The 16,792-nt window shown below is 35.1% G+C and overlaps 1 protein-coding gene and 1 long non-coding RNA gene across 4 annotated transcripts in view; both read right to left on the minus strand.

The window, feature by feature from the left end:
• The window catches only part of LOC131048354 (callose synthase 3), a 218,098-nt gene extending 209,694 nt beyond the window's left edge, over positions 1–8,404 (minus strand). For 2 of the 3 annotated variants that reach the window (XM_057982289.2, XM_057982286.2), the window contains exons 1-2: positions 7,869–8,404; positions 6,899–7,142 (exon numbers count right to left, since the gene is read on the minus strand). In XM_057982289.2, the coding sequence (XP_057838272.1) occupies positions 6,899–7,079 (181 nt within the window). In that variant the 5' untranslated portion in view covers positions 7,080–7,142; positions 7,869–8,404. Of the gene's footprint in view, positions 1–6,898; positions 7,143–7,754; positions 7,776–7,868 lie in introns of those variants that run through there. The other variant, XM_057982287.2, reaches the window with a different exon arrangement.
• LOC131048356 (uncharacterized) lies at positions 3,281–4,453 on the minus strand. Its single transcript, XR_009106397.2, has 3 exons — positions 4,074–4,453; positions 3,762–3,917; positions 3,281–3,652 (listed from the first exon to the last, which is right to left on the minus strand). It is a non-coding gene; the product is annotated as an uncharacterized LOC131048356 (long non-coding RNA).
• Positions 8,405–16,792: the final 8,388 nt, after the last annotated feature.

Below are 16,792 nucleotides of genomic sequence, written 5' to 3' on the forward strand. Positions count from 1 at the left end.
AAGGATGGACATCTTTTGCCATTGGAAATGTTTGAAAGCGTTTTGAAAGATGAGGATTTTAGCCTAAAAGAGAATTTCGCTCCTCACCCTTCCAAAGGGTCCAAAGCGAAATTCCTAGAAACACCTATTTTTCCATTGGAGGAGGTCAAGTCCTTGATTTTTTATGGCGTGGATGGAAGTGGGATAGCATGTCTTTGCCTCTTGAGGTGATTTTGAGTTGGAGAAATGAAGAATCAAGCCCAAATCATGATTTTCACTCCTGACCCTTCCAAAGGGTCCAAAGCAAAAATCTTCCTAGACCTCATTTCCTTCCCTATTTGACCAAATTGTGATGTCCAAAGCATGTTGAAAGGGAAAATGGACATGATCTTGACTTTGAGAGTGTTTGATAGCATTGAGGAATGAGGGTTTTAAGGGTCCAGGGCGAATTTCCTTACAAGCCTACCTTTTTGACCTTTCTTAGGCTTAAAACCTTGTTCCTAGGGCGAAGAGAGATGACATTTTACCTTGCAATGAAGTTTCAAGTTGAAAGAATGATGATTTTTGGTCAAGAATGAGATTTTCGCTCCTGACCCTTCCCAAGGGTCCAGAGCGAATTTTCTCAAAACCTCTCTTTGCTATTAACTTTGTGCTAGATCAAGTGTCGGCTAAGGTAAAATCAAGAAGGAGATGTCCCTAAGAGTGACTTCAAGTTGCTAGAAATCATTGAAGTTGAAGGAATTGAGCCAAATGATGAAAATCACTCCTAACCCTTCCAAAGGGTCCAGGGCGAAAATTCTTCAATCACCTATTTTCCCTTGCAAAATCAAGTCAAACTTGGGTTGGATGAGAGGATAGATGTGTTTTCTTGCCTTGTGAGGTGAATTCAACTTGAAATGATGGAGGAATAAGCCTAAATTAAGAAATTCGCTCCTGACCCTTCCAAAGGGTCTAGAGCGAATTTTCTCTAAACCACCTTTTTTCCCAATTTTGTGCCAAGCCTAGTGTTGACTAAGGCGAGTTTTGATGGGAGAGGTCCTTAGGAATGACTTTGACTTATCAATGATTATCAAATTTGAAGGAATTGAGCCAAAAAGTGAATTTCGCTCTCGAACCTTCCAAAGGATCCAGAGCGAAAATCTTAAAACCAACTATTTTCCTTGCAAGTCTAGTCAAACGTTAGGTTTTCATGGCTTGGATGGGTGCGAGGAGACATGTTCTTACCTTTTGAAGTTAATTGGTGTTGAAAAATGATGGAAATTAGCCCAAACCAAGGATTTCGCTCCTGACCCTTCCAAAGGGTCCAAAGCAAAAATCCTAGGATCACCTACTTTCTTTGCAATAAAAGTTAAAATTTTGATTTTTATGGCCTAGATAGGAGTGAGGCAATGTGTCCTTAGTCTTGGAGGTGAATTCAAGTTGAAATGATGGAGGAATGGGCCTAAAACAAGATTTTCGCTCCTGACCCTTCCAAAGGGTCCAAAGCGAAAATCCTAAAACCCATCATTTTCTCCAAAATTTGTGCCAAGCCAAGCCTAGACCTAGGTAAGATAAGCCCTTAAGATTGCCCTTGAATGGATTTTGGCCACCAAAAATGTAGATTTTGAGCTAAAATGAGAATTTCGCTCCTAACCCTTCCAAAGGGTCCAGAGCGAAATTTTGGATAGGTCCTATCCCTGGCTAAGTTTTTGAGCGAATTCTCCTTTTTTGACCTTGTGAAGATCAAACCAATGTTGCCAAGTTGAGGAATGGATTCAATATGAGGGAATCCAGAGGAAATGAAGTGAAGAAAGTCAAATTGGATGTGAATGGGCAACCAAAAAGTGAATTTCGCTCCTGACCCTTCCAAAGGGTCCAGAGCGAAATTCATCAAAATCACTATTTCCCCTTTGTGCCAAGATAGGATTTTGATTCCTAGGGCATGAAAAGACTGGAGGGAGGTTATTTAAGCCTTGCAAGATAAATTGAAAGTGAAGAAGATGGAGGAATAAGCCTAAAACAGGAATTTCGCTCCTGACCCTTCTAGAGGGTCCAGAGCGAAATTCCCAATTTCACTCAAATTGCTCATGATAGAGGTCAAGGCGTGGATCCCGGGGCTCTGGAGGAAGGAAAACTAGTGTGTGCTTGCCTTTGAAGGTATTTTGGAATGGAAACAAGATAGATTTTGTCCTAAAAGGTGAATTTCGCTCCTAACCCTTCCAAAGGGTCCAGAGCAAAATTCTTAAAAACCTCTCTTTTGCCCCAAATTTGCATCAAAATTGGTGTTGGTTGAGAATGAGGGCGTCCTTGGGCATGTATCTAAGCATGTACGGTTGCAAAGTAAGAACAATTTGAACCAGGAATGCAAATTTCGCTCCTGACCCTTCCAGAGGGTCTAGGGCGAAATTCTTATAAGGCCTGTCCCCTGGGGAGAATATTGAGCAAGCTTCATTTTAACATCTTCTTGTTGATGATTTAAGGTAAAAAATGCTATGTTGAAATGAATTTATTATGAGTCCTTAATCATCTTTTGGTTTGTCTTGCAGTTAAAAGAAGACCAGGCCAAGACAAGGACGACCTTCTCCAATCCAACATCATCAGGGACGACCTCTTCCAATCCAGCATTTGAAGGAAAGGTACACCATCCATCCTGCACATCAAAGACAAAGGAGGTTAAAGCAAGGGTTCATTGAAGAAGCAGACAGTTTCAGAAGAGTTAAATAAAGTTAGCTTCTCGGCATCATCAAATTGAATATCTACCAAGTTGCAAGTGTCAGACAAGGTGGCATCCCAGTCATCACTCCTCTAGTCGGATTGGTCCACCTCAGCGTGTCCAGATTCAATGTACCTGACTCATTGGAGATGGCACAAACTTCGATGTACCTACCCCAGTTATCCATTGGTCGAATATTCCAGAGAAGACATGTGTCCAAATAATGCAATTATTTCATTGGCCAGAATTGAGTTTGTTGTAACAAACCTTAATTAGGGTTTTCACTGTAAAATCTCGACCATTGATCTAAAGTTGATCTGAGCCATTGAATTGTATTGAGGGCACTATATAAGCCCTGGCTCCTCATTTGTAAAGGGGAATAGCTAATAGTTAGTCAATAGTTGATAGTAGATGAATAGTTAGCTAATAGTGAATAGTCAGCTAATAGAATAGCAATTAGAGTGGACTAGGAAGAGAAGACAAGACATTGTTGCCTTAATTGTAAAGACTTCTTTTTCATTGAAGATATGGTGAAATATGTCGTTTCGTTGCAATTTGCATGGTCTCTTGTTGACTCTTCATTTTAGATGATAGATAATTAAATTGAATGAAAGAAGTTGTTGAATGCACCTGTGTGGAATCCGTCTAATCCATACCACTAGCCTCTTACTGATTGTAAGTGCGCCCTGCGTGGTCAACTGGCATAAAATGAGCTTAATCTCAAGTCGTTACACGTCTATTGTTCATGCATTAACTTGAATGATGATCAGTATTTGATGGTGTCCGATTTGAATATATTTGAAGCATCCCCCAGAAGATCACACTGAGTTGGTGTTGAATTGTTCAACTTGATGGTGAGACCCAGCCCAATAGGACTCAACCTAGCCGTTCATCCATCTTCTTGCATTCTAGGTAGTAGAGTAGACTTCCTGAACCCTGCATCTTTTGCCATTTGTTTGTCTTCCAGTTGGTTAATAGGACCTGTGATTCCAGCAAATCAGACGTTTAGGTCGTCAAGTGTAAGTTCCCTTGTGATTCCAGCAAAATCACATCATACCACAGAGAGCTTCTCCACGAGTAGAGAACCTACATACAAGAACCTTGGAGTTGCCTCGACTGATCCTTCAGCGAGATCTTCAGCAGTCGGGAAACTTTGCTCAAGAGAGGATAAGGTACCTTTAGGTATATTTTATTCTGTGTTTGGTCGTGTACAAAATACACATCAACAGGAACCAACCAGCATACCCTGAAAATATAATAAAATTAAATTAAATCTTACTTTATTTATAATTTCATTGCTAGCGAATAAACCAATCTTGCCATTGGAAATGTCAGGTATGTCATTCCCTTAATTTGTCATTGTTATGTTATGCTATTATGCTTGTAATCATATGTCAATTACCTGTTAATTTGTAGCTAGTTGATATTTGATATGATTTGGTTGTAAGTGGTTGTCAACAGTTGTGTGCTAACTGCAACAGTCAAGCGCTTCACATATACTTCTTGTAGTCAGAAAGGTGGTCTGATTTTATGCATGGTCCTCCTGGGTCTATATTTTCACTGTACAAGCACTAACACTGGAATAAAGCTATCAGTGATCTTCATCTACAATTAGTTTGAATGTTCTGCTATGTTCTATTTATATTGCAATTGGTGATGTAAAAATCTCGCAGTGAACAAAGTAGATAGAAGTTCAAAGTTTTGAGTCTTAATCAAAATTTGAGTCCTTTGTTTAGCTGCTGTCAACTAGTCACATCAAAATATCAAAGAATTAAACAAGTACCTGAAAGATGGCCTTAATCAAATTGCTTTGCTGAAATTGTCAAACATCAAAGTGAGCTTTCTCAGAAATAGCAGACGGCTACAAATTACAAAGTCAAATACTCAAGTAGTAATATGCAATTGCAGGGTTGAGGCAAGCAATAAAAGAGTTAACAAGGAAAAGTAAAAGCAGGATTTACTCCAGTTTTGTAGCCATGTAACATTGTTTATGGTCATCAGTTAGATTTCATTGTTGATTCTTGGCAGGAAACGTTTCATTCAGATATTTACAAATTGTGTTATATTGGTACACATCCTCCTTGAATGCATCATAAATAACCCTGGAAGAAAATGAGGAGAGACATCTAAGGAGGCTGGCATTTTTTGGATATTCCAGCATACCACCAGGCACCAACCATTGAGGTGGATGGATCAGGATGAAGATGAAAAACAAAATAAAAAATCTACAGCAAAACACACTTAGATGGTAAAGATGAGATAATTGGATGCTTAGGCTGGGGTGCCATGGAGGGGGACTTCCTGAAAAATAGAGCTGAAGCTGCTGAGATTTTTTAGGAACATATTTTAAAGTTGTCGGTCCCATGAATTTTATAGTGTAATTCAGCTTAAAAATTTAAGCTCCTAAATTTAAGGAAGCTGGTGATCCCATGAAATTTGTGGAGCATCCTGGAGTGTATGAACAATTCAAAATAATGAAATAAATTTCATTTTTATTTTCCCTCTAAAATTTTGGTGGGAATCAAACTATGATTGACAAGTGGCAAACGATATTCCTAAGCTGGTGGGACAGTTTCTAGCCCCACCCCATTTCCACCTGCTCAAATATGCAGGCCCAAAAAGTAGGAGCTTCTACTTTCTAGTTAAAGATTCCAAATAATCCCGTAGACCAAAAAAAATTCTTAAGAAGCTTAATCCCCCCATAGGACCCCTGCCTTATAACTTAGCATTTTAGCCTCAAAAGAGAAAGGGATGAATAAAAAGCCAAGATCTTTCATAAAGAGTGAGTTCTTAAGAGTCTTTCAGTAAAGTCACAAACGACATGAGGCCTGAAGGGAAAATTCACATTGAGTATAGGTCTTCTCAATTACTACTGAGAAGGTCTTTCTCAAATACAATTTAATTGATATGTGGATAAGTGATCTTCTTGTGTCCCCTGTGCAGTCCATCAGAAGGTACTTTCATATGCAGAAACTAATAGCTAAGCCCAATTCTTGCCAGTTGAGTCTGAAATGAATGTGTTCGCAAAGATAAATAGCATTCAGTTATCCAACATCTTTGTAAATTTGATAATTCTAACAATTTGGTTAACATTTTATAGTTAAAACTTAAAAGAGTGTCTTGAGATTTGAGAGATACGTCTTACATAGTTGCAAGTGTGATCAGATGGTATAACTTCAATGTGTTCTGTTCAAGAGTTAAGGCCATAAATTTTAGGTTGAAGCAGTTTAGCGATTTTGTTTTAAGTATATACTATATTGTGGTCGTAGACTCTAATTTGTTCATAATAAAGACGTTTTTTGTGATCTATCTTTGTTTTTCTTCCAGTGTACTTGCCAAGGCTAGTGCAAGATCAGAATGCTAGAATCTTCTGATGCAGAGTCACGAATGGCCACAATGAAGCAGACTTGGTCCAGGATAGATTTCAACTATGGAAAAGGATGATAGCAATCCAGCTCTGGTAGCATGAATAAGTTAAAACTTTAAAGTGATTTCTATGGCGGAAGGGACTAAATTACATGATGGTCTAGGTTACCACATATGAATCAATGATCATATATTTCAAACGAATTTTTGAGGTGCATGTTTGATCTCTGGGAAAACACTTTGATCGATCCATATGTTTGACAACATTTGAGGTTAAAATCAATGATCAGAAGCAGGTTGATCCTACACTAATGGCTAGCAGGCACCAACAATTGACAACGTAGTTAGGTGATTGCTTAGATGGTGGCAATTGACAATATTGTAAGCAACTTTTATGCCTGGGTAGTGTTTCATATTAATGTGGCAAAACATGAGTAGGAAATGCATACTTAGAGAGAGATTCCTAGATTCTTGTGTAGTTATAACTGGTACATATTGCAAAAAGGCTACTTGCAAGATGGCTTGAATTCCACAGAGCAATCAATCTGGGAGCTCATTTACAATCATTTCCTCATGCACATTAAATGATACATCCCAAGTTCATTCTTGTTAATAGGTTTGGTAGTAATCCGTACAAATACATGCGTTACTTGATTTTACGAACCTACAAAAAGGGTAAACGAGTGAAGGGCAGAAAGCAAGGTTGACACATGATGAAATTCTTCTCTATAACGGCATAAATCTTTGCGTGGCATGAGAATTCCTAGAACATCAAAATAAGCATGCATTCAATTGTCAAATGAATAAAAAACCTAATTTTGCCTAAAATGAAAGGAAGAGTGGTGAGAGCACGTTACATACAGAGATAGGCAACCCTTGGACTGGTATTCTCGATCTCATTGGCAACACGCAGAATTGGCGCAATCGAAGCAAGAGAAGATGGAATTACTTCACTGTCAAAAGCCAAAGAATCTGCAAAGTTACCAGTGGTGTGTGTCCTTGACAGTCGCCGAGCTGGTGGCTCAGCACTTCTACCAGCCATTTCTCCGTATATCACAAAAGTGAGCTCTCCTCACTTATCAATTAACTCATTCCCTCTCTGCACCTGAAAGACACGAAGATGGACTAAAATCAGATGCCCCAAATTCTCAACGTGTACAGCAAAATCTCTGAGATTGACATTCATTCACATAAATAATGGACTGCACGGAACAAATTCATGATAAAACTCAGACAGTCAAACTAATACAGCAATACATAGAACATATTCATGGTAAAGCACACGAGACAACATGGGACAACTCAGAAACTCAGTCTACATAAATAAAGTTATGCACAGAACAAATTCATGAAAAAACCCAGACACTAGATCTGCATAAAAGACTCTGATGCACAAAACATAATCATCGGAAAACTCGGCATCTCGTTGAAATTATTCTTGCGAGAACTCAGACATTCATTCTAAATAAATAGTATAATGCACAGAACATGTTCAAGGAAATATTCGGGCATTAATTAAACATAATTACTATAATGCACAAAATATATCCACGAGAAAGAAAACTCTCGTACTGGGGATTTGACAGGCCATAACCAGCTACAAGCGTACCAGTACTAGGGTGCAATACCTAGATCTCCGACACTAAGAGGCAAAAACATCAGCAGGCCAACATCATTGAAAACAAAGGTCAAAGAACTCTCACAACAATCATCTTACCCCGTGGTGCAAGACAGTCTACTAGTAAGCATAAATCAACCAACGAATGAAGATGTTTCTACAGCTATAGTTCAGAGAGTTCGACATGGGGGTAGTATAACTATCAAGCTATACCTGGAACTCTTCTCGTACTGCAGCAGGAACTCCCCTGCAAAAGAGCTACTCCATCCACCTTCCTCCAAAAGAGCTATATGATACCATTACAGTTCAAAGAGCTCTATAGCAGCACCCACTTGGGTCTTTCTCGCTTCATACAACACGGATCCAAACAACCCACTTGAAATGACTACACAACCTACTCACCCACAAAGAGAAATTTTAGCTCCAGCTTAATGAACTACTGACCCATCGAATTACCAGCAATAGAAATCCTCCCCGACTCCTATACTAAAATTTACAAAACAAACCCCACCAACCAGATATCCTCTCTGAAACCTCTCACACCATGCTTTTAACTAATTCCTGACGTGGCACTTACAGTGGGTCTGCGCCAATCTTAACTACGAAACATTTCAGAGGCTGCACAATAATAAAATATATTTATATATTATATCATTGTTATTTTTTGTTTCATTTCAAAACATTTACGGAATCAGCAACTCGGAAAGCTGTAAACCACCGGATTATTTCCACTGACACTGCTGAAGATTTTCAAATTTACCAGTTAGGTACGTGAGGCGTATAGTGGAATACTATATATATATATATTTGATTGCTGAAGACGTTAACGGCGTTTAGTTGTTCGCAATGAATTTCGTGCGACCGCTCACCTCGCCATGCGATTTGTTTGGGTGTCCCACTTCAGACGTTAGGCCCACCTCCTACAATAAATGTAAAGCTTGCTTTACATCTTGGCGAGATAAATAATAAAAATAAAAAATATACGATGAACGGCAGACGTAATCAAAGAGCAATTCCGCCATAATTACTTTAACACTCTCCTGTGTGTAAAATTTGGGATCTTTTTGAAGGGTTCGAATATTTGAAGCCATTGATGTTTACGATTAAACAGATTGAGGACAAATGTCCTCTGAAAGATTGGATAGCGAGGCAAGAAAATGGTTTTTTATGAATTCGACAGCGATTGTACTGTGGTATGCTTCGACGCAAGCTTCCAAACGTTTTTAGCTAAAGTATTCCTTTTTAAAGTTTTAATTTTTTATTGTCAATGGGTTTTGAGATTTTTTTTAATTTTTAATATTATTAATATTATTTTTGTAATAGTACTTATAATTTTGTTTATATTTATTTTTGTTGTGTTTTATGATCTTTATCTTCTCTTTAGGCTGAATTTTTATTTTTTTTTAATATTATTTTTGTATTTTATTTATATTTATTTTTGTTGTGTTTTATGACCTTTATCTTGTTTTTAAGCTGACATTTTTTGGACTAAGAAAGGATTGAAAGGTATTTATCCCACCAAATTTAGTTGGGCATGATTTTAGCCTGGTCCATTATGATCTCTGGCATGCACTTAACAAGACTTGATCTTTAGTGGGCTCATTTAGAACTATTCAACTTCAAGCAACCAAAGGTCTATTAACCTTTTTTTGTTGTGTTTTGATTTATATGTATATAATTATTATATAAGACTCTTAGTGGTCATTGTATCACTCTTGAGATATCTATACTAGAAAATATCTAAACAAACGAATAGATTCATGAATACATTAATCATCAATAGATAGATACGAAAATGTCGAAATGCTATTTATAAAATATTCATTAAATATTAAATGAAAAATAATTTTAATTTAATAATTTCAATCTATTATATTCTACTTACAAATTATTATAAGTTATTATCATTTTGCTATTTTTTAACTGATTTTTTTTATTTCATTTGGTATCCCTAATATGATCTTTATTATTGAATTTTTTAATTTAATTTGGCATCACTAATATGACGTGTGTTATTAAGTCACATTATAATATTATTTATTGTTTAAATATTAATTATTTGATGTGCATAACTATCCAATTTACAAAATTTGTTTTAATTTTTTTTATTTGGATATTGTTTAGTTTATTGCATTCTATTGAAAAATAATTTAGCTCTAAAAAGTAACATTGTTCAGTTTAGCATATTTGTGTAAATTAATTAGTTCTAAAAAGTAAAATAATTGATAAGTAAATAAAATAGTTCTTGATATATAAGTAAGATATCTATAATGTTTATTAATATCAATGTGATGTTTATTATTACATATTAAGTATTTGGCATGTAAATGGATATCAAATTTGAGAGGTTTTTATGCATATGATCATAACTTGAAACTCCTTTCTACCACTACAAAATTTTCTCGATGTAATTAGTATAAAAGAGATTAAATAAGATGATGAATTAGAGGAACAAGAATGCCTAGCTCTTGTTCATAGTCACTTCTATTATGTAAACCCACTAGAAGATATTATATCTAGTGTTGATATTGGGAGCTTCCCTTTACAACTCTCACATGTTTTAGGTTTTTTAAAATGACAAGGGATGAGATATTGTTGGAGATGGCAATCAAAATTTCATGGGAGGTGCAAACAATGCTCAAGAATAGGAAAGATGACTCTGACAAGATCAAGGCACTTGTTCCTGCTTGGGATGGGTTTAAGACCCCTAGGGTTTCACATCTTTATGAGTCTGAAAATATTTTTTTGTCTCCATTAGGTTCACAAAGCTTTTTTTGAATGATGGCGCCCAAAGGTTGTGTTATGAGGGTAGGCGGTTTCAACTGCCCATTCATCTTTCAACGATATCTCCTTATGTTTCTCCTTTGCATGGCATAAAGGCCAATCAGTGAAGTCCCCTCCATCTTCTATACTTTGATCATATTTTAAAGATTTGTATGGATGATGTTTTTAGTGATGGGGAAGAATACTTGTAGGATCATCCTCTCATTTGCAAATTCATGAAAGTGTGATCAAAACAATACAACATTCACTCTTAGATTACTAGAAAATGGAAAGACAATATGGAGGAAGAAGTATGCATTTACCCATATGGTAGGGATCTTGTTGTCATTGAATTTGAACCCCTCAACGATAAGGAAAAGGTGTTGGAAAATGGTCTTTGGCTTTTCAATGGTGACATTTTATGCTCAAGAAATGTTGGTTCCTATATTTTGATCCTAGATCAAAAACTTTCTCAACTGTATATTTGAGTGTGTTTACCTTCTCCCTCTATAATTTTCAAAACTAGATACTCTAAGATCATTGGTAATGGCTCAAGGAGGTATTATTATATACCTTAAAAGAAAAATTAAACATGCAAGCTCCACTTGTGCACCTTTGTGTATTGAAATAGAATTATCCAAAGGTCTTCCTACAAAGATCTTGTTGAAAGTGGGTAACAAATGTTGGAAGCAATGAGTGGATTATGAAAAAAAATCTTTTATCTATGTAGGAAAAAAAATTTAGTTGATCATGCTACCCCTCATTGTTAGAAGATTTGTGTTCGTTAATTAGGGCTTAAGAATCATGTAGAAGGCCCACCTGATGGATTGGGGTTGAGCCCCACAAATTATACCATTGCACCAATTGCTCAAAATTACTCAATAGCTTATCTTGCACAATTGAACAACATTTCAAAGCTAGATCCAACCCCCTTCTCTTCATTTGAATGACACAACTATGGGAGTCTTCCATGATTTTTCTACAAATGGTGAGTTATAAGAGATATCTCAACATTTTAGAATATTGCTAACTCAAAGATTGATGTTATTTTTAAGGCTCCTCTCTAATTTCTCTCGAGCCTTTAGATATTAAACATAATGGTGTGGATCTCCCTCAAACTATGAATGAATGGACATAAGTTGAGAGGAATAACTCCCCTCATTTAAAACCTAAACATCAAATGACAATAAGATGATCTAAGAAATGGAAATATTTTGAGGAAATATATGTTTCTATTGCACTAAGCTACTAAAGGGTTGATGCCAATTGCTTTTATTTTGATTGATTAATTTATACAGGAGTAGACCCCAAGTCCATGTTTCGTTGACCCAAAAAATATAGTGTTGATATATGTAGATAGATGGATAGTATAGAGTGCTCATAGATACATACATACATGCATGCATGCATGCATAGAGTGTTGATATGCATAGATTTTAACACTCTTTAATATATTCCAGTGGATTTACATAAATGAAATAAATAACTAACAACCTATGGTCTTGCACTATTATTAGTTTATTGCGTGTATTTAAGGTAAGAACATTGATTAGGCTATTATTAGTCTGGTACTTGTATCCAACATGAGAATATCAGTAGGTATTCATTTTATTTATGTAGACACACTAGAAATTATATATATATATATATATATATATATATATATATATATATATATATATATATATATATATATATATTACTTCTATGTGTGTATCCAAGGCAAGAAAAAAGATATGCAGTCCTTTCATTTATGTAAACCCACTATAAGATATTGTAGAGTATTAACATGTATCAATTCTCTATGATATTAGCTTGATGCTTGTATCCAAGACAAGAACATAGGCATGTATTCATTTCATTTATTTAAACCCACTAAAAGATATTATATTGTGTTGATTATATATTATATTCTAGTGGGTTTACATAAATGAAATGAATGCATGCCTATGTTCTTGCCTTGGATACAAGCACCAAACTAATAATAGCTATGTCTTGCAAGTGATATTTTTAGGTATTACAAATGGAAGCAATTTAATCTAAAAGAACAATCAACACCCTCCTACTAGCTAAAAACATAGATTGGCATTCACATGCAAATAAGACTAAAAAGAATAATAATAAAACAAGATGATGCATGACTTTGTAAACCAAACAACTAAGTTAAAAATGAAACCACAATATAGGTATACAAGTAACCTTAATACAAAGCTTGATGGTAAAATATACTTCCTATTCAATTAAAATAGTAGCATAACTTAAACCAACTAAATAACAATTTCTACAACATAGGTATAGTGTCCATTGAAATTCCTTAAGTATCGAGCTCAAAGCCCTTATTTATAGGCTAAAAAGAATATGAATTGTAGAGATTTCAAAATAAGAAACATTTATCCTCAAAAATCAAAGCTTTAAACTGAAAATGATAAAAAAAAATGTTTTAGAAAAAGACAATTTGTTTTGTTAAAATAAAAATACACTAAAGAAAAAATAAAACAAAGCAACATAAAAATAGGCTCTCATCTCTTCTCATAGAAGCAGAACATCTAAAAACAACTGCCAAAATTAGTTCTCACTACAAATGGTATTTTAATATGTGAACATTAAGATTTTAGTATAGCTCCTCATTATAAAATTGATGAATATTTTGAAGAACATTGAAACCCCAATTCCAAAAAAAATTGCTTCTCTAAATGGTTTGTAAATTTCCCCACAAACCCTATTGTTCCAACTATTTATAATCAATGGATTCACATGTTGGTTGTGTTATTTCCCCTTTTCTTGACACTAAAACATCTTCTCAACCTCTAATTATACTCTTGCATGGCACACTTACTACTAAATATGCCTCTTTATCCATGAGGAAGACTAAAAAAAGCCTTTATTAATTTTTTAGCCACTTATCTATTCTACTACAAATGAATGAGATAAGTTTGATAAGTTTACTTGACATGCAGAACATTATCTACCCATAAGAAAATTCAAATAGCCCTATTCCAACCCCTATAAGATTAGGTTGTCTTGAAACATAAAGACCTTTATTTCTTCAAAAGTTGTGTAGGTGTATAACAATTGGCTTTACATAAGGATCATTGGAAATATAAAATTTAACCTCTTAATCTTGGGTTAAAAGCATTAATGTCTATTCAATATGCAAAATATTCAAGCCCATTTCTAATTGTTGGTGTGAATTAGGTGTTTCACCTAACTAGTTCACCTAGTAGGTCCTATTCACATGTTAAGTTCACCGAGGTCCTAGGAATCTTTCTAGAAGTCTTAATTTTCTTGATGAGATCTTCTCTTATCTTATCTAATTTACTACTTGTTTCTTGGCCATTTAATATTTATTATGCGTGTTCTCTCATTATAGGATTAATGCATGTGTCGTAATCTTGTCTAATCCCATCTTTTACCTTGCCTATATAAGAAATCCCTCTTGTATAGTTTGCATCACAAGATTAAAGATTATATCATAGATCATAATATCAAGCAACATCTTATATTTTCATATTCTCTTTAGAAGAGTTATCTTTTGTTTTGCAAGTGATCGTAGGGTGATTGAACTAATCTTCAACTCCTACACGGTATTAAAGCTTTAGTGTGAAAACATCTTCTTAGATGTGAGGCTGATTTTGTGCATTCAATTATAGCCAAACTTAAGATCTTGGTGGATCTTGAAAACTTCAACATGCTCTTCTCTTGAAACATATGATGACCTCGAGAATCCTAAAAACTTGATAAGAGATATTAGATTCAGGGGCTTCCACTTTGTGGGTTTACGTTGTTGTAATGTAATAAATTATATCCTCGTACGATTTCATACTTTCTTAGGTCCCACTTTGGTGTTCCTTCCTTCTATGCTCTACTTTTTCTCAAACCAATGCCAAGTCTATGTTCTATGCTCTTTGTTATGACTTCCAAACCTTGTCTTGATGTAAATGGATTGATTAGGGCGCCAAGCATGCTAATCCTCCAAATTAGGGTGCTAGGCACCATAGTCTTGACCAAGAGGGCCAAATTTTGAATCCTCCAACAACAACAAAAAAGTTGAGCAAGAAATGTTTTCTAATGTTGGCCTTCTTTGTAATTTTCAACATGTTCCATGAGGATAGATATAATAGCAGTTCTTATCCCCTCATTTGAAACACATTTCAATTACAAATTTTCAAGATCAATTCAAATTCAAGTGAGCAAGCAATCAAGCATCATTAGAGCAGTGAAGGAGAGGTCAAGTATTCAAATTTTCAAGCATTAAAGATGGCATCCATGATCAATCTTATGTAAAGACATCCATGAGTTGTACATGAAAACATCAACCTTTTATGAAGACTTCGAGGCAAAGAAGAGTCATAAAGGAAAATATATTTCAATTCAACATTTATTTCCAGATCTAGCATCTTCCCTACAAGGGTAAGCTCTCTTTTCTATTTCATTCATCATTAAAGGGTTAGTTGTAAACCTGAGGTTTGACCTAAGCAAACCCCTATCAACCCAACAACATTTTTCCTCTCTTGTGTGTATAAGATACAGATTCAAAATAGAAGAGATGCAAATATAGAAAGCACACATTGAGATAAAGAGAACCATATTTTGAAGAAGCTAAAAACCCTAGATAGTGATAATCGTTGAATAGAGTCTGACACTTTTTTCTAATGAAATTTTAGGAGTATTTTGAGTGACATCCTAATATCGAATCTGTTATCAATATCTAAATCTGACGCCTTCAGAACTAGGTTGCCTAGCTCCATCATCCAACACTTTTGGGCTCAAATTGCAAATACAACTCCTTATCTTACTCTCAATTCTAGGTTTGTACTTAGAGTCTACACATCTAATCTGTAGCTTTCTGTAATGTTGATTACTCTTGATTTTGCATCATTAGCCCTAGTTTTTACACTTCATCATTCTATCTTATCCAATTTCATCTACACACAACAAAGAAAGTAATCAATCATTGTGCCCAACCCTACCATTAGGTTTGAAGTTGAGTCTATTAATCATTTCATTAATGTATGTTGATGTGAATGGATTTGATTCTTAGTTTTCATGATTAGACTATTCAATCTCATTTCGTCACCATTACAATTGCAAGCTCATTTTTTAGCTTGATTGGAGCAAATTTGAGCTCATTATTGAGTTTTGGGAGTTGAAGAAAGTTATCTTTTTTTCTTTTTTTGTCCAAATTTGACATGTGAGGCAAGAACTATGAGTGTTTGAAATTGGGAGGTGGTTATTGGATGCAGAAGAAAACTACAAATTAAGAGCATTTCAGGTCAAGACAAACATTGCCATAACGTTTGAAAGGCCCAAAATCCCTAAGATCTACTATCGACTCATCCAAATCAGAAACTTTTCCCCTAGGCCCTTATAAGATTTTTGATGACCCCCCACAATTTTTGTCTATATGGTGTGTACAATTGTACAAATATGTACTATCTATATTACATGTATGGGTCTCTAAGTATCAACATAGGTCACAAGCCAGTCAGGAAAAAAATATCAACTAACATATTTTGTAAAATAGATCAATCTACATTAGCATTACACAATTAGGTGCCACATTAGGTACAAACGATAGTCAATGGATCTTTTTTAAAAATTAAATATTATTTATTTTTGTGTCAATTTATCCATTATTGTTTAGCTCTAGATATTCCACCCTGATCACATTGCCAAAGTTGGGAGACTTAACCATTGGCAAAGCAAAGAGTGACACAACTCCATATTAAATATTTAAGCAACTGAGAGGCGGGGTGAATCAGTTGACAACTTAAATCCTTCTTTTATTTCTTTCATAGATCTACAATAATCAACAAAATTAATTAAAGCATATTCAACATGAAAACACATACGCAAAATAGATCACACAATGAACACTAGATATGACATGGAAAACCCAAGAAGGGAAAAACCACAGAGAATGTTAGTTCTCAATATATAGCATGAGTTAAGTTGACATCAGTTAAGATGATTTTTACAAAAGGGTGGCTCACTGCCAGAATGCTCACTACAAGAGGGCTCACTACTTGGAAAGGCTCAATGAAGGATCAAGAAGAAAGAAAAGAGAATCCCACTGAAACATAAAATGCAATATCGAACCTACTTACGGTGCCTCTTAGCAACAACACACTTCGCATATCAATATTAATCAAGTTTTTCTTTTTAGTCTCACACATCTTCCATATATCAACACAATGAGATCATCTTCTTATTTATAAGTTATCTTCAGAAAACATAATCTTCTAGGTCTACCAAATAGATATTCGAAATAGGTCATCACTAAACATTTTCGTGGCAGGAAGGAATGAGAATTAGAGAATACCACAACATGCATCATCGGACATATCAACACGTTACATATATCACAAATATCG

Source organism: Cryptomeria japonica, chromosome 8 (assembly GCF_030272615.1).
Source record: "Cryptomeria japonica chromosome 8, Sugi_1.0, whole genome shotgun sequence".
Taxonomy (NCBI): domain Eukaryota; kingdom Viridiplantae; phylum Streptophyta; class Pinopsida; order Cupressales; family Cupressaceae; genus Cryptomeria; species Cryptomeria japonica.